Source organism: Trachemys scripta, chromosome 8 (genome assembly GCF_013100865.1).
Source record: "Trachemys scripta elegans isolate TJP31775 chromosome 8, CAS_Tse_1.0, whole genome shotgun sequence".
Taxonomy (NCBI): domain Eukaryota; kingdom Metazoa; phylum Chordata; order Testudines; family Emydidae; genus Trachemys; species Trachemys scripta.
In genome coordinates, this window is record NC_048305.1 from 50,440,389 (window position 1) to 50,454,784 (window position 14,396).

At 52.3% G+C, this 14,396-nt stretch overlaps 1 protein-coding gene and 1 long non-coding RNA gene across 5 annotated transcripts in view; one reads left to right on the plus strand and one right to left on the minus strand.

Moving 5' to 3' along the window:
- ASTN1 (astrotactin 1) overlaps nucleotides 1-14,396 on the minus strand; it is a 202,717-nt gene that overhangs the window by 39,800 nt on the left and 148,521 nt on the right. For all 3 annotated transcript variants that reach the window (XM_034778724.1, XM_034778723.1, XM_034778726.1), the window contains exons 11-16: nucleotides 13,856-14,006; nucleotides 9,013-9,179; nucleotides 7,904-8,098; nucleotides 6,862-6,989; nucleotides 1,268-1,372; nucleotides 825-1,013 (exon numbers count right to left, since the gene is read on the minus strand). In XM_034778724.1, the coding sequence (XP_034634615.1) occupies nucleotides 825-1,013; nucleotides 1,268-1,372; nucleotides 6,862-6,989; nucleotides 7,904-8,098; nucleotides 9,013-9,179; nucleotides 13,856-14,006 (935 nt within the window). The remainder of the gene's footprint in view (nucleotides 1-824; nucleotides 1,014-1,267; nucleotides 1,373-6,861; nucleotides 6,990-7,903; nucleotides 8,099-9,012; nucleotides 9,180-13,855; nucleotides 14,007-14,396) is intronic.
- The window catches only part of LOC117881445, an 80,362-nt gene that overhangs the window by 32,379 nt on the left and 33,587 nt on the right, over nucleotides 1-14,396 (plus strand). The window lies entirely within an intron of this gene.

Sequence of the window (14,396 nt, forward strand, 5' to 3'; positions counted from 1 at the left end):
GTTTTCCGAAAAGTAAGATTTGATCCACAGAGTACCAAGTGATCAGTACTGTATGAGGAGTGACTGCTAAAAGTAAATGCCATGCAGAACTGGAATAAAGCTACCAAAGCTTTGGGGGTGTGTGGAGAATCTTGCACAATGTCACAGCTGGTTTTGCTCCCACAGTATTACACTGTTCACTGTGAAACAGCATGTCTGAGGGAGGCAGTTAATGAGAGCAAAAGAAAAATAGACACGTAGGTGCCCAATTCCCATTGACTTTCAGTGGCAGGTGGGTGCTGAAGTACCCTTTGCACCACTGGAAATCTTACCCCCACATGGAGAAACACTGGAGAGGAGGAAACTCCAGACTCAAGACCCAGGTAGAAGTGTGCTGATGTGGAAGAGACAAAGATTAAAGACATATATGAGCTAAGAGGCAGGAAGGCTTGGTGGCATGAATGCATTAGCCTTTCATCTCTCTGGGCGCTTGGCTTTTTATCGTCCCTAATGAACTCATCCAATCACTACTGAAGCCAGCAGGAGTCTTTCCATTGACTTCAATGGGTGCTGGATCAGGGCTAAACAACAAGCAAAACGAGTTGGTGTCTTAGCTTGAGCAGTTTGTCCATATCACAACACCATCACATGACTGGCTGTAGGAGTCCACACTTGGGGGGATAGAGAACAGCCGGTATAAAGATGGGAACACACTCCTTCGGTGCAGTCAGGCACACCTGGCCTGGAAAAGGGCTCCCTTACCTTGACTCCACACAGCTGGGATCTGCCAATATGCTCTCTGGAAGGATGTGTGTGTGTTCTTGATCACTGGCTAGGCCTCTTACCTTTGCTTATGTCTTCGTACTCCAGCCAGAGCTGCCGCTGGACCTGCTTATTGGGATACCAGATGGAGCAGGATTCCTCAAAGCCATAGACTGCCTCCTGGATGTAGTGGTTGCCAAACTGGTCTAGCAGGGCCACGAAATCGCCTCGGGAGGTGGCTCCATCGAGAGAGTGGAGGGCGTTGCTGAAAGCTGCAGAGGAACGGACACAGCAAGCAATGAGACGTAGAAGGCACGAGTGAATACGAGAAGGGGTGGAGCCAGAGCTCCCAACAAACCCCACCCCAGCAGGGCCTTACTCCCTCTTACGGCCCTGCATGGCCGAGTAAAGGCTGTGACAATCCAGCCTTTGGTTTTCAAGGAGAATAGGATCAAAACCTCACTCAACCCAAAGGCTATTCTACCACCATCCTCCCGATCCCGGCTTGCAGCCCAGCGATACTTACACTGGGAGATAGTCAGCTGGTTGAGCCGGACGTGGTACATGACGGAACGCACCTTCCAGTGCTGCAGCAATGGGTATCGAGACACCTCGCTGAAATTCACCATCCCTGAGGGAGACGGGAGAGAAACCCCCTCAGCGCTGGGGAGCGGCGAGCTGCCCAATGGGCAGTCTGCCCCACACCGGGAGTGTGGTTCAGGGAGGAGAGGGTGTGCGAGACCGTCCTCAGCGCACACAGAGGGGAAATAGGGGTGCTGTGTCTTAGGGAGGGAGGCTGGGATGTCCAGAAGAGTTCCGCATGGGCCGAACTCTGCTTTCGCTGAAGTCAGTGGGACTTTTACCACTGCCGTCAACGCGAGCAGAATTAGACCAACACTGAGGCCTTCTGAAAACCCCACGTAAATACTAAACCTCTTCATCCCAGGCTCTTAGCTCGCACTTCAGCCACCAATCTCGAAGTGCTTTCCAAAGGCAGGGCAATCCATTCTCCTCACTTTACAGGTGGGGAAGCTGAGCCACAGGGAGGGGACAGGACTTGCCAAAGGCCACCTACAAGGCAGTAGCAGAGCCAGGAATAGAACCTGAGTCCCAATCCAGTGCTCTATCCTCTAGGCCACACTGCTTCCCTTAGCACAAGCCAAGCAATACATTTCCCTTATGAGCAGGTTACGCCATATTTGTATCTTCTCAGGTTGATTGCGCCTTCCTCTGAAGCATCTGGTGCTAGCTGCTATTGGAGGTGGGATACTAGGCTGAACGGATCACAGGTCTGATGCAGTGCGGCTGTTGCTATGATCTCTTGCATTTTAAAATGGAGGGGCTCACATCCCTGCATTCTGATTGGTGCCTGCTCTTTGAAAGCTCCAAGATGCTGTGACAAGTCGTGACAAATGAATGTGTGTAATGTCTCAGCCTCCAGTACAGACTACTTAGCTGACTGCAACGAAGGGACAGGGCGGATTTTCTTATGAAGGCTTTGATACAGTCTAAAGTATCCAGCTGCAAATGAACTCTCATTTTTCTTATAGGGTATAACAAGCAAGGCAGTGGTTGGGAGTTCAGATCCCAGGGTTTGGCCCAGAGTTTGGAAAGTGGTCTGGAATCCTTTTGGCTGGAAGATACTTGATTAGTATTTATGTTATAGTAGGACCTAGCGCCCCCAACTGAGATCAGAGCCTCATTGACTTAGGTGTTCCATAGATATGTTGTAAGAGACATTGCCTGCCCTGAGGAGTTCAGAGGGAAAGGACTATGGTCTCTATTTTACAGATTTGGAGCGGAGGTAGAGGGAGGCTGAATGAAGTGATAGCCTCAGGAATTGAATCCAGCTCTCCCAACTCCCCATTTTAACCATAAGACACCGTCCCTGTTTTCTAGTCACCTATAAGCTTTGTATCTGCAACTCATTATCATTATCAGTGTTTCCTATGAGGGGGTACTCACTGCCTGGGCTTCGCAAACCCGGCTCGAAGCTAATGCCCTAGGTAGCGTCTGGCTTCTGCTGCCTGATCTGCTGTAAAGGGACAGTTCTGCCCAATTAAATCTTGCCTTGGGTGGCAGAATGAGCTGGGACTGCACTGGAGGAAACAACTGGGTGGGATAAGAGTCTAATTATGCTAAAAGATGGTTTGAGGGTCAGCGACTCTCCAGCAATTAAAAATACAACTTTAAAGGAATGTGTTTGGGTTTGTTTCCTCGCTCCATCCCCAGCTCGGCTTCTGAAGATAACAAGGCCTTTTGTGGGTTTTTCCTGGAAGGCCGGTCCCAAAGGCATGTCCCGGTTTGTTCATTACTCCACTAATTAGACTTTTTTAATGAGCCATCTCTGAATGCAGCACACTGGGCATTGCCGTATGCGCTGCCTTTAATGCACCTCGCGGTGTGATTGCCGCTGTGTTCCATGCCAGGAGGAATGGACATGGACGATAAGAAAGCCAGTGGGACCCCTTAGGCTGGCAAGTACCGGGTGCAGGGAAAAAGAGGAGTGAGGCACTGGCGGGAGGGGGCAGTGAACCCTTCTTTTAACTTGCTGAAGTGCTGAACCCCAGAGGCTACTAGGAAAGGCAATGGCATTTGGGGGTACCAGCACCTCAGAAAATCAAGCCTCACACCTCTGCTAGATTAAATTTTCCACACAGAGGATAATCATCACCTGGACATTACCCGCCGGTCTCTCCTCTACTTTACCCCGTGACCCCTCCACATCCAAACCGGTGCATAGCAGGCAGGGAAAGCTCACGGCAACCCTTTTACATGAGGGGTGAGTTTATAAAACGTTCAGTTCCTATGTATTATTAATGGAGGTGGCTGCACTTCTCATTTGAGAAGGCGAGCGGTAAAACACGGGAAAGGAAAATGGCCAGGCTTTTTAACTCCCGGGTCGCTGGCAACAGCAAAACTCACTCGGAGTTTCCTGACTGTGTTTCATAATGCTGCCCAGTACTAGGAACGGGGCAGCAGCGGTTCCAATTCAGAAGGAAGCACGGCCGCGGGATGATCAGCGCCCCAGCCAGAGACCGCAGGGAATAACAGGATCATGGGGGCTAAGGAAGGGGGTGCCATTTACGCCAGAAAAAGAAAAAGAAAAAGGAGCTGGAGAATGTTAGAACCAACAGTAACATCTGCAATTATGCATGTGCTCTAATGAGGGTCGCTGACTCTAGCTGTCCAAGGTGAGCAGCTGTCTGAGTGGACCAAGAAGGAACTTTTTTGCCTAATGGTGAAGATCTCCAGCTTTCAGATGGTGCTGCCAAGCACAGCCCCTGCTGCTGGGATGCAGACTCTTTGGTACCGCCAAGAGACTCCATTTTTGAGCCGTGTGCTCGGGAACACTCATCCACCAATGAAACAATTCCATTCCTGCTGCCTGCCTCTACAGTCTCATTTAACAGGCGCCAGTAAACAAATGTCAAAACATGAACAAAGCCTTCATATAAACTCTCACCCATTTCAATCAAGTTAAAAGATGTTCTGCCTTCCAACTGGCTCTTTCTGATCTGCGGCTGGGCTGGGCTTCTCAAAGGAAACGCAGGCACCCAAACCCAAACGAGGCAGCTGACTTCCTTAGGTGCCCTGGAAAACTCCAGCCATAGCTCTTACCTCCCAGAGTTACATTGAGATTCCTAACTCTGGATTTCAATCCACCAGCTCCTTCCAAATTCCTTGGAGTGCTCCTGGTGGGACTCATGCATGTTAACTTCAGAGCGTGGGCAACATGTTCAATGGTGCCCCATCCAAAACTGGAGAAGAGCTAATTACCAGGGTGAGTGATGACAGGGAACAAATGCACAATTACCTCTGGATTTGAGGTGCTGCTGCCGGGATATGTTTGGTGGGCCTCCGACTAGCACCTAATGGATGTCTGCGCCCACTCAAATGAATATATTAAAACCATATGACCATGTGACATAACTAGCAGGGTTGACTCATTAGACAGCACAAACTGGGATAACGTGGGGTATGGAAGGTCAGAACTGAGGGGAGGCAGCAGAGCTGGGAAGGGAGCCCAGAACTGGAAAAACAAAAGGTTCTTCTGGCTAAGGTTTAGGTGGCGTGGCAGGGCTGTGTATGCAGTTCAGGGCTGGAATAGCAGGTAGTGCAGTGAGGCAGGAGCAGGGCCGGCTCCAGCGTTTTTGCCGCCCCAAGCAGCGGAAAAAAAAAAAAAAAAGCTACGATCGGCGGCACTTCGGCGGCAGCTCTACCGCTGCCGCTTCATTCTTCGGCAGCAATTCGGCGGCAGGTCCTTCCCTCCTAGAGGGACCGAGGGACCCGCCGCCGAATTGCCACCGAAGAGCCGGATGTGTGCCCCTTTCCGCTGCCCGCCCCAAACACCTGCTTGCTGCGCTGGTGCCTGGAGCCGGCCCTGGGCAGGAGTGAGAAAGCACCCACTGGCTGAGCAGCGGCTATGGATTTCTTATAAATGTCGTGCTTCCTGAACACCCTTTCTTGGCATGTTGCATTTTCTGGTAGTTTCGAAACAGTCATAGTCAGCTTTAAATCTCCAGCAACATATGGGTCACATGACAGTAGGCAGTACTTCATCTGACCGTCACTTCTGGTGACTAACGTCATAAATCCAGGGCAGCCAATTTTACACACAAGACTGGTCATTAGTTAAGCACCATGTGCCTGGGGAAAGACATTCTGCTCCAAAAAGACAGGCCTCCATCCTTCCAACTAAAGAAGAATTGCCCTTAGCTATCAGGGCTTATTCTTTATAGGCTGAGGACAATAGTGGGCGATATAGTCACCCTACATTCCATGGGTCCACCCAACGTAGGGGACTGATGACAGATGGACCAGTCAATCCATTACACTACCCAAAAAGGATACACTATATCCTACCACCCACTTGGTTAGCAACCTTGCTGCGTTTATTGCTTATGCAAGATGAGATAATAGTACCGAGAGGGTGGTGAACAAGCAAACCAAGGTACAAACTATCCCATGTCAAGGGTTCTTCCAAGGCTCTAAACAGCTGTATTGTGCAAGGAGAGTAAAGCCGCATTTTCCAAGCGCTAATAAATGGAAAGGGGGACATTCCTGGGCCTTGAAATTCCTCTTACTTCACTGCTCGCTGTTACTGACAACTTGAATGTGTGGTTCTCCTCTGAAAAGTGGTTATGCAAAACTGGTCCCTTCTTACTCAGCACCTCTGTCCCCCCGTGTGTATTCAGAATGATGCTGGGATCTGCTGACTTCAGTGAAAAATACAAGGTTTTACTGCTTTTTACCACTGTCAGCTGTGAAGAGCCAGCCCAGCTCTGGAGAATGAATTGGATTATTTTCCAGCTTGTGCCTCATCAACAGAATTGTTAACTAAGTTCCAATTACAAAACTGCTTGTGTAATGGCGTGGCCTTGGTTACACCTGTGTAACCACCCTGGAGCCAGCAGGGCTGAAAAGGGAAGCGCAGTTTGAGGTCAGTAGCATAAGTGAGGGCAGCATTTGACCTGAGGGGTCTTTATTACTGTGTGGATATACATGTCAGACAGAATGAGGCTTGACTCAATGTTGGAGATCTATGGGACTCCCCTTGGGGAAGTGGACTAGAACTCAAAAGACCTGGGTTCTAGTCCTGGTTTGGCCACTGAGCTCTTGGGCAACCTGAGGAAAGTCACTTTACCTCTTTGTGCCGTAGCTTCCCCAGTGTCTATTTACACTGTAAGCTCTTTGGGGCAATGTGTTTGTTGGGGGCCCTGATCCTGATTGGGACAGTAGGTGACACTTCAATATGAACAATAGCTAACAATGAGTGCCTCCTAGCACTCAGGGAGCTATCCTGCCATGCCAGGCAGCTGGATAGGACCTTTGGCTAGTCAGCCAGTGATCATGTGGTGATCCCCCAGAAGGTAGCTGAGGGAAAGGGCATGTGCCAAGGGCGCCCACAGGTCAGTAGGAGCAGCCAAGGTATCTGAGGTCTTCCAGGCTTGGGCCTTGTCGGACTTTTGATGGGCCGGGGAGGTCTTTCTTTGCTGAAGCCAGGCAGTGAAAGGTTCCCTCCCTCTGCCCTGTTCTCCAGGCGGTAAGAACTCTCTCCAGCCTTCCACAAACAGAGTCTGGGAGAAGAAGAGCCAAAGCGTGGCTGGAATCACTCACCAGTCAGAAAGCCTGGGTCGGGTGTGGGCTCAGAGATCTGCTCCTGGCACTGGTTCTCCAGCGGGACAGTGGCCACCACCAGGCCATCTGGAAGCTGCTGCTCCAAGCCCCGGGCGAAGTTGTTCTGCCTGCAAATTCCAGAGAGTTAACACTTGTGTGCGTGTCTGTAATTAAAGTGGCCGGATTAGCAGCCCAGGAGAACGAGGTCTAGCAATACAGGCACAGGTTTTAAGGCTGGGGGGACGTTTGTGCTCATCTAGCCTGCTCTCCCACACAGCACAGACCACAGCATTTCAGTGATCCCCACATCAAACCCCGAACTTCTGGCATGGTTCTCTTTTATCAAGACACGCAATCTTGATTAAAGACCTGAAGTGACAGAAATCCACCACCTCCAGTAGTTAAAAACATGCACCTTATCCACCCTGAATTTGTCTAGCTTCAGGTTCCAGCCACTGGCTCTCATTATGCCTTTGTCTGCTGCATTAAAGGGCCCTCTGCTATCAGAAAGAGAACAAGCGTTGCACGATCAGTGGAAGCTCAACCTCCCTGCCACACACTGCATTGTCAATGCACCTCTGCTTAACCTACTGTCCAATCTCCTGTGTCTATTTAAGCCCTAGCTTCCTGCAAAACACTGGCTGGTGGGTTTGTGATGTTGGCCTCAAAGGTATTAGCTGTTAGGTGCCTAAAGACCTCCGAGGACCTGGGACTTGGCCATTAAGAACTGGATTGTGGCCAACAACTCACTGCAACACAGAAGAGCCATCAGATAGGATGGGCTTTCAACCGCACCCAACCCGGGCTGCGTTTAAAGCAGCAACTGTAAACAGCAAAGATGAACAGCAAAGCAAACCCATGAGCCCTCAGTTAGTTCCTTTTCCTGTATCCCCCATTTCCTTGAAAAAACCCTTAACTGTACAGAAACAAGTAGCTATGGACCTGGGACTGTTACAGACCGTGACTTCCTAGGGGCGTGGCAGGTTCCAGACAAGCACAGTGATAGCGCCTGCCTGATGAAAGGCGAGGACACGGTATTCACCTGAAGGTCCCTTTCAGCACTTGTCCAGCTGCAACCTCCCTGGAGTGGTTGTTGTACCCGTAGAATATTTCCCCAAACAGAGTCTGATTCATGGGCAGCTCCCGGCTCTCCCCGCAGTCACCTCCCTTTGGGCAGGATTCCGAGATCAGCTGGCATGACCGCCCATCCACTCCAAGTTTGTAATCCTCAATGCACCTGCCATGGGGGGAAACCCAGCACAAGCCATTACACCTGGGGACTGAGCCAATACATCCAGTGGTGGAGGAGGGGAGGGACCTCAACGCAAGGAACAACCCCAGTGGAGCATAGAAGCCATTGAGTTATAACCACTAGTGGTGGACGGCTCCCAGAACAAATATAGTCGCCTGATCATCTTCAAGGCATGAATGGAAGACTGTGCACTCCAGTGCCTTGTTCGGTCCAGTTCTAAATGGCTTAGGTGATAGCACTTCCACTGTTCTCATTGACAGACCATTCCATGACCCGATAGCTCAGACTGTCAGGAAAGTATTCCCAGTACCCAGCCTGTGCTCCATTTCCTCCCAAGCACTGGGCGGATCTGGCTCCTTAGCAAACACAGAGCCGTTCCGTTTGCTTACCAAGAGGTTACAGCACAGACAATCCCAAAGGGAAATACTGCTCTGATTTCATAGCTGGTGGCGTACACTCAAACTCGCACCTGGCTGCCCTCCTGACAAAGGCATATCCAGTGCCCTGAGGTAGGCGGGGAGGGTGGAGGGGGGGAGCGGTTTCTCTCGCTAACATACATGCCCGTCTGGGAAGGAGGAGGCAGGGCGCTCTGGTGCATCTCCACAATGCGGGATCTCTTCCTTGTGTTATGCAGCTGTCTGTGTAAGAGGTAAGACTCGCCCCAGCCCAACCTGCATTTGCATGCACACACATACACACGTGCACCCACATGCAGTTGGGCAACACTAGAAAAGCTGGGTGCCCAAGGGGCTGCATTGCATGGCTATCCCTGACCCAGCTCAAGACACCACGCAGTACATTCCTGTCCTGCCCTGGGTGCTAATATGGACATGTAAGGTTCCCCCATATCCCTGCCCAACTGTCTCCTAGATGAGGATGGAATGGGCCAGGTCACTCACCCACAGAACATGAGGATATTGTACAGAGAGGGATCTTCCAGCAGAGGCACCATCTGCTGGAGACACAGCTGCTCGCAGCCACCATTGAACCCATCTGAACAGTCCACCCCAATGTGGCGGTCATAGCAGCCGGTGCCATCCTTCATAGGGCTGAGACCTGCTGGGCACTGGCATGACAGAATGACAGAGATTAACCAGGTTCTGAATACAGGGACCAAAACGAGCTTTTGCTCAGTTGTTAGCATATAGTCAGGAAACGGCATCTGAACTCTACGCCTGATGTTCTCACCTCCACTGGCTGTATTCTAAGAAGGCAGCATTAAGCTTACAATAACAAACCTGTTTGCAGCTCCCATCTGTGCATCACTTGCTGCCAATTTTCATCAAAAGACTCAGTTGGACGCCACACATTTGGACTGGAACAGTGGGGAGGGGGCGGCAGGTCAGGACTGAACTGCATTGGCAGAGCTGTGTAGAGCTCTAGGATTAGAATAGCAGGGGGCTGCAGGCCAGGACCGAGCTGCATTGGCAGAGCTGTGTAGAGCTCTAGGATTAGAATAGCAGGGGGGCTGCAGGCCAGGACCGAGCTGCATTGGCAGAGCTGTGTAGAGGTAGGTCCAGGATTGGAAGAGCAGGAGGGGCCGTGAGTCAAGGCTGAGGTGCATTGACAGAGCCGCGTAGGGGCCCAGGACTGGAATAGCGGGGGTGGAGGGCTGCAGGCTACATTGGCAGAGCTGGGTAAAACTCTAGGATTAGAATAGCAGGGAAGCTGCAGACTGGGATTGAGGTGCATTGGCCAAGTTATGTAGCAGTCCAGCACGGGGGATGCTGCAGGACAGGACTTGGGGGAAGAGCAGATCCATGTGGGGGAAGAATGAAGGGAGTGGCGAGGGGCGCTGCCCATCATGTGTGAGGTGCACAAAACGAACTGGACGAATAGTGGGCTGAGCCGTCCCAGGGGTTTGCAGTCTGTGCACTGCAGCGCTTGGGCTAATGTAACTTCAAGGAGAAAGGGAGAAAGGGCTTCACCCAATGGAGAGCGCACCTGAAAGTTCTCCCCAAGCGCGGAAGCCCCTTAAAGACTCCTTGAAGCAAAGAACGAAGTGCTAGAGGCCTCTCCACCAGCACCCCCCCACACACACACACACTTTTCTCCCCTCCCCCTCGCCGGGATTCTGCCAGCAAGGCACAGCAGCCACAGGGCGATGAGCTCACAGCAGGCTGCCACTTCTACATGTTTTTCCCTTCCTCTGACCCTGACTGAAGATCACACAACAGGATGCACATTGCAGCATGAGTGTCAGCGAACAATTTCCAAAACAAATGGCACCCTGCAGGCTTGCTAGACTTCCCTCCTGGCCCAATCCCGCCTCCCCTCTGCACCAACTGGAGCGCTGGGACGTGAGGGCACTTCAGGCAGTTTTATGAAGCTATGTCTCGCTGTGCGAACCCAGCTGTTCAGGATGACGGCAAACAGGCAAACGGCACAACTGGGGATCCAGCCCAGCACCCATCCTCCCCTGCTCTCTGGCTCTGCAGCTGTTCAGACAGATGTGCTCTCCAGTGGTGTGGGGAACTGGATGCTCCTGATTGATTTGACTTCTTGGTAACCAGCAAGGCCTGACAGAAGCAGGTTAGAGAGGGAAGAGTTTTTACAGGTTTTAATTCACTTCGTTCAGGCTTTGAATCAACTCATTCTGAAGCTGGTCCAATACAATGAAGATGCCTGTTCCTATTTCACACGGCGCAACATTCTGAAAGCCCACTTAGTTACAAGCACCTCTTGCCCCATAGAAACTATTTCCTCTCACCAGAAATTCAGCATCACGAGGCTCTCTACAGCTTCCTGAGCGGATCACCAGAATGTGGGGCAGAGGGGAACAGTTGCCTGGGTGGCCACTAGGTGACCTCACCAGGTCTCTTCCCAGAGCAAAGTGCACTTGTCTTCTGTGCAGTCGCTATCCTGCTCACTAGCATATGTCCTGCCTCTTCAGGGTGAAGGATTAAAGCTGACTCCTTCACTCAAGGAATGAGGCAAACGAATGTGTCTGCAGTGTCTCCCGCTTCTCTCTCACACCCAGAAAGTCACCGCAAATTTGGGCCCTGGTTATCCTGGAAGTTGCATCCCCACCTCTCCTGGGATGAGCAGCCACCAGGGGTTGCTACCTGGTCTGGTTTCTGTGGAGAGGATGGGTTCTGCAATTGTAGGACATTAACATCTTGGCTTGTAGGAGAGTCTATTGAAATGCATCGTTCCTCTGCAGCAGCTGACACTGGCCACTCTCAGAGACACGGCACTGGGCTAGATGGGTCCTGGCCTGATTTAGCATGGCAATATGCTGCAGTATAATGTGTGGCACTCATGTAGCGATGTCACGATGCAGAAAGCACAGGGTTATGATGTTACAATGAAAGGACAAGGCCTGATGGGTGGCAATCATGCAGTGCAACCTGACTTCAAAACCTAGATATGTCCAGCTTGGCTTCACAATGACTGAGGCGTGAGAGGTCTGGTTCTTGCAAGGTGTAAAGGCAAAGGGTCTGATTCTGCCCCTCTCACTTAGATGGAGTTGCAATTTACGCCACAATTGGTCCCACTGATTTCACTGGGTTTGTTTGCAGAGTACCGTGTTCCTCACTGGATGTGTGGTAGAATCAGACCCCAAGGAGAGGGAATGTTGTAGAGTGTGGGAAGCCGCTTTGTACAGGTAGCCCTGCCTTTGCACCCCCCACCTTCAGTCACATACTGTGTGGTCTCAACCCCCTATGGCGCTGAAGTTCCCCTTTATGTGTCACTCCTGCCTGGTTCCTTTCAGCCATCTCCAGCCTGTGCTGCTGTGCAGGGTGGTTCAAGGGGCTGTAACTCTAAGCAGTGAGCAAAGGGGAATGTCAGTAGAATAGCAATGAAGATGGATCAGGCTGTGGAAGAGGTTCCCAAGGGAAGTGGTGGAAGCACCCACTGCTTGAGTTGTTTAACAAGTGGCCGGCAAGCCATAGGCAATGTGCTCCCTTTGAGGTCAATGGGAGCTGCAGGGGCTCGGCACCTCTGAGAATTAAGCCCCAGGGGACCTTCCATTTCTGGGTTGTTCCTATGCCTCTGCTCGCTGTTTTCTTTGTCTCTTGCCCTTTGCTTTGCTAGCTCTGGCAGCCTCTCACTCGCTCTCTGCCCTGCAGGGGTTATGCTGCTGCTGTCAGAAGTTTACACAGTCTTGGGGTGAGGAGCGTTCCACCTCCAGAGCCCATTAGCACACCCGTCTCCCAGTGGGGTAGCCAGGTTCTAAGTGCAGGGGGAGCAAACATAAAAAAGGCGCCCCCCCTTGGCTCCTCCACTGACTGCTCCGCCGCCCCCGCCCCTTGGCTGGCTCTTCCAGCCGCGCCGCGCTGCGCTTCCCCCCCTTTGGCTCCTCCGGCCACGCTGCGGCCATGCTGCGCCCCCCCTCAGAGGGGCTCGGTCCGGGGGGGGCTGAGCACGGGGAAGGGGTGGGGGCGGGCGCTGCTCGCTTCTCCCGGGCGCTGGGGGGAGCGGAGCAGTGGGGTGGGCAGCAGCTGGCGAGATCTCCTCTCCCCGGCAGCTTCCTGCTTCCCTCGGCCCGGGCAGCCCAGCATTAGCAATACCCTGCCCCTTGCTAATGCTGGGCTGCCCGGCCGAGGGAAGCAGGAAGCTGCTGGGGAGAGGGGATCTTGCCAGCTGCAGAGCGCTCGGCCACCGAGCCCTGAGCTGCCGCAGGAGGCGGCCGCGGCGAAGTTGGGGCCGCGCTAAGCGTGGGGCGCGATGGCCGAGGAGCCGGCCCCTTCGCTCCTCCGGCCGCGCCTGCCGCCCCCCAATGGCTCCTCCGGAGTCCGGCCGTGCTGCCCGCCCCTCCCCCCCCGCCTGAAGGAGCCCAGCGCTGACCCGGCAGGCGCCGCTTTTGAAAAAATGTGCTGAGGGGAAGCAGCTGTTTCCCTTGAACCCCGCAGCTACGCTCCTGCCGTCTCCGGCAGAGAGTGTCTCCTGGAGCACTGCAGGTGCGGCACGACTGGGGAAGAGCGTGAATGATGAGACATGCTCAGCAGCTTCACAGCTGGCCTCCGAAGCGGGCGGATGGCTCGCTGGGAGCACACGTACTCCCTGAATCCCTATGGTCTTGTGTCCCATCCCTGGACTAATCTTCCCCCACCCCGGCAATGGAGCCTGCTCTCTTGGTTGGGAGACAATGACCTAAATGATCTGAATCATTGCAACACGTGCAGCAATTGGGACCAACTGCTTTTCGCTAAGCCAGGCCTGCAGATGACATCTCCTGACAGCCATGACTCAAGAACACCAGAACAGCAATACGTGGCAAGGGACAATCTGCAGCAGCTGGTACAATGGTGCCAACCAGCAGCTCCTCTTAGCTGAGACTTGGGTTAAGGAAGAGAATGACCAAGTTCCAGGACTCAGAAACAAGCCAACACACCTGAGTCTATGGGACTCTGAGGCTTCTACAGGGGAAGGAGGGGCGGGAACATCTGCGTATAGAGGGGGCTGATGCTCCCTACGTAACTTTTATTCTCGTTAATTTGGTGGTGTTAGCAGAACTCATGGCTCAGAGCCCCCTCGGGGCTGCCTCATTGTCTTCGGCTGCAGAAATGCGGGTAGGTAGAAGCTGGGAGAAGCTATCGATGAATAAGTTAGATGCTGCTGGGAGAGCTACAGTAAAGCTGTAGAGAACCTCCTGAAAAGCAGGACCTTGTTAAGTGACGTGTTTGTTTGATTCCTCCCAAGGCATTATGGGAAGCTCTTAGCTGCTCTCTCACACATTTCTTATCACATACAACAGACAAGACAAGTTTTGGGCTCTGACCCCCAGGACGCACGCACCACACAACCGGAGGAGTCCAATTTGCGGTCCGAGATGCAGCGGAAATTCTTGCTGCAGCCCCCGTTGTCCTTGGAGCAATCCCGAACCGGTCCAAAGGAGTCTAAGAGAACCTCCAGGCTATCAAATGAGGAGGAAGTCATCAGTTCTTCCCTGCAAGGAGGAGGGGAAAGGGACAATACGAAAGTCAGCTCCTAGAGTATAAATATATTTAACTCCATTTCAATCTAAAGTGCTAGTGAGTACAGACATATTCACACATCCACCAATACACATTTGCACCTACAGTGGTACCCAGTCGTGTGGTCATATTTTTGTACAAAACTGTACTGATCCCAAGTGCATATTAGACTAAACACACACACTAGTTGGCTGGACACCTCACTACCCATTTGTACACTATCCATTTGTACATGGACAGTGCATGCTGTGCGCACAGTGGTAATAACTTTATGTGCAAATGCTGGCAGAGGCCCACCTGCTATTGTGGAAATGTGACTCAAAGGATCCCCACCACTCAGTAGTGAGGACTCTAAGTCTGTA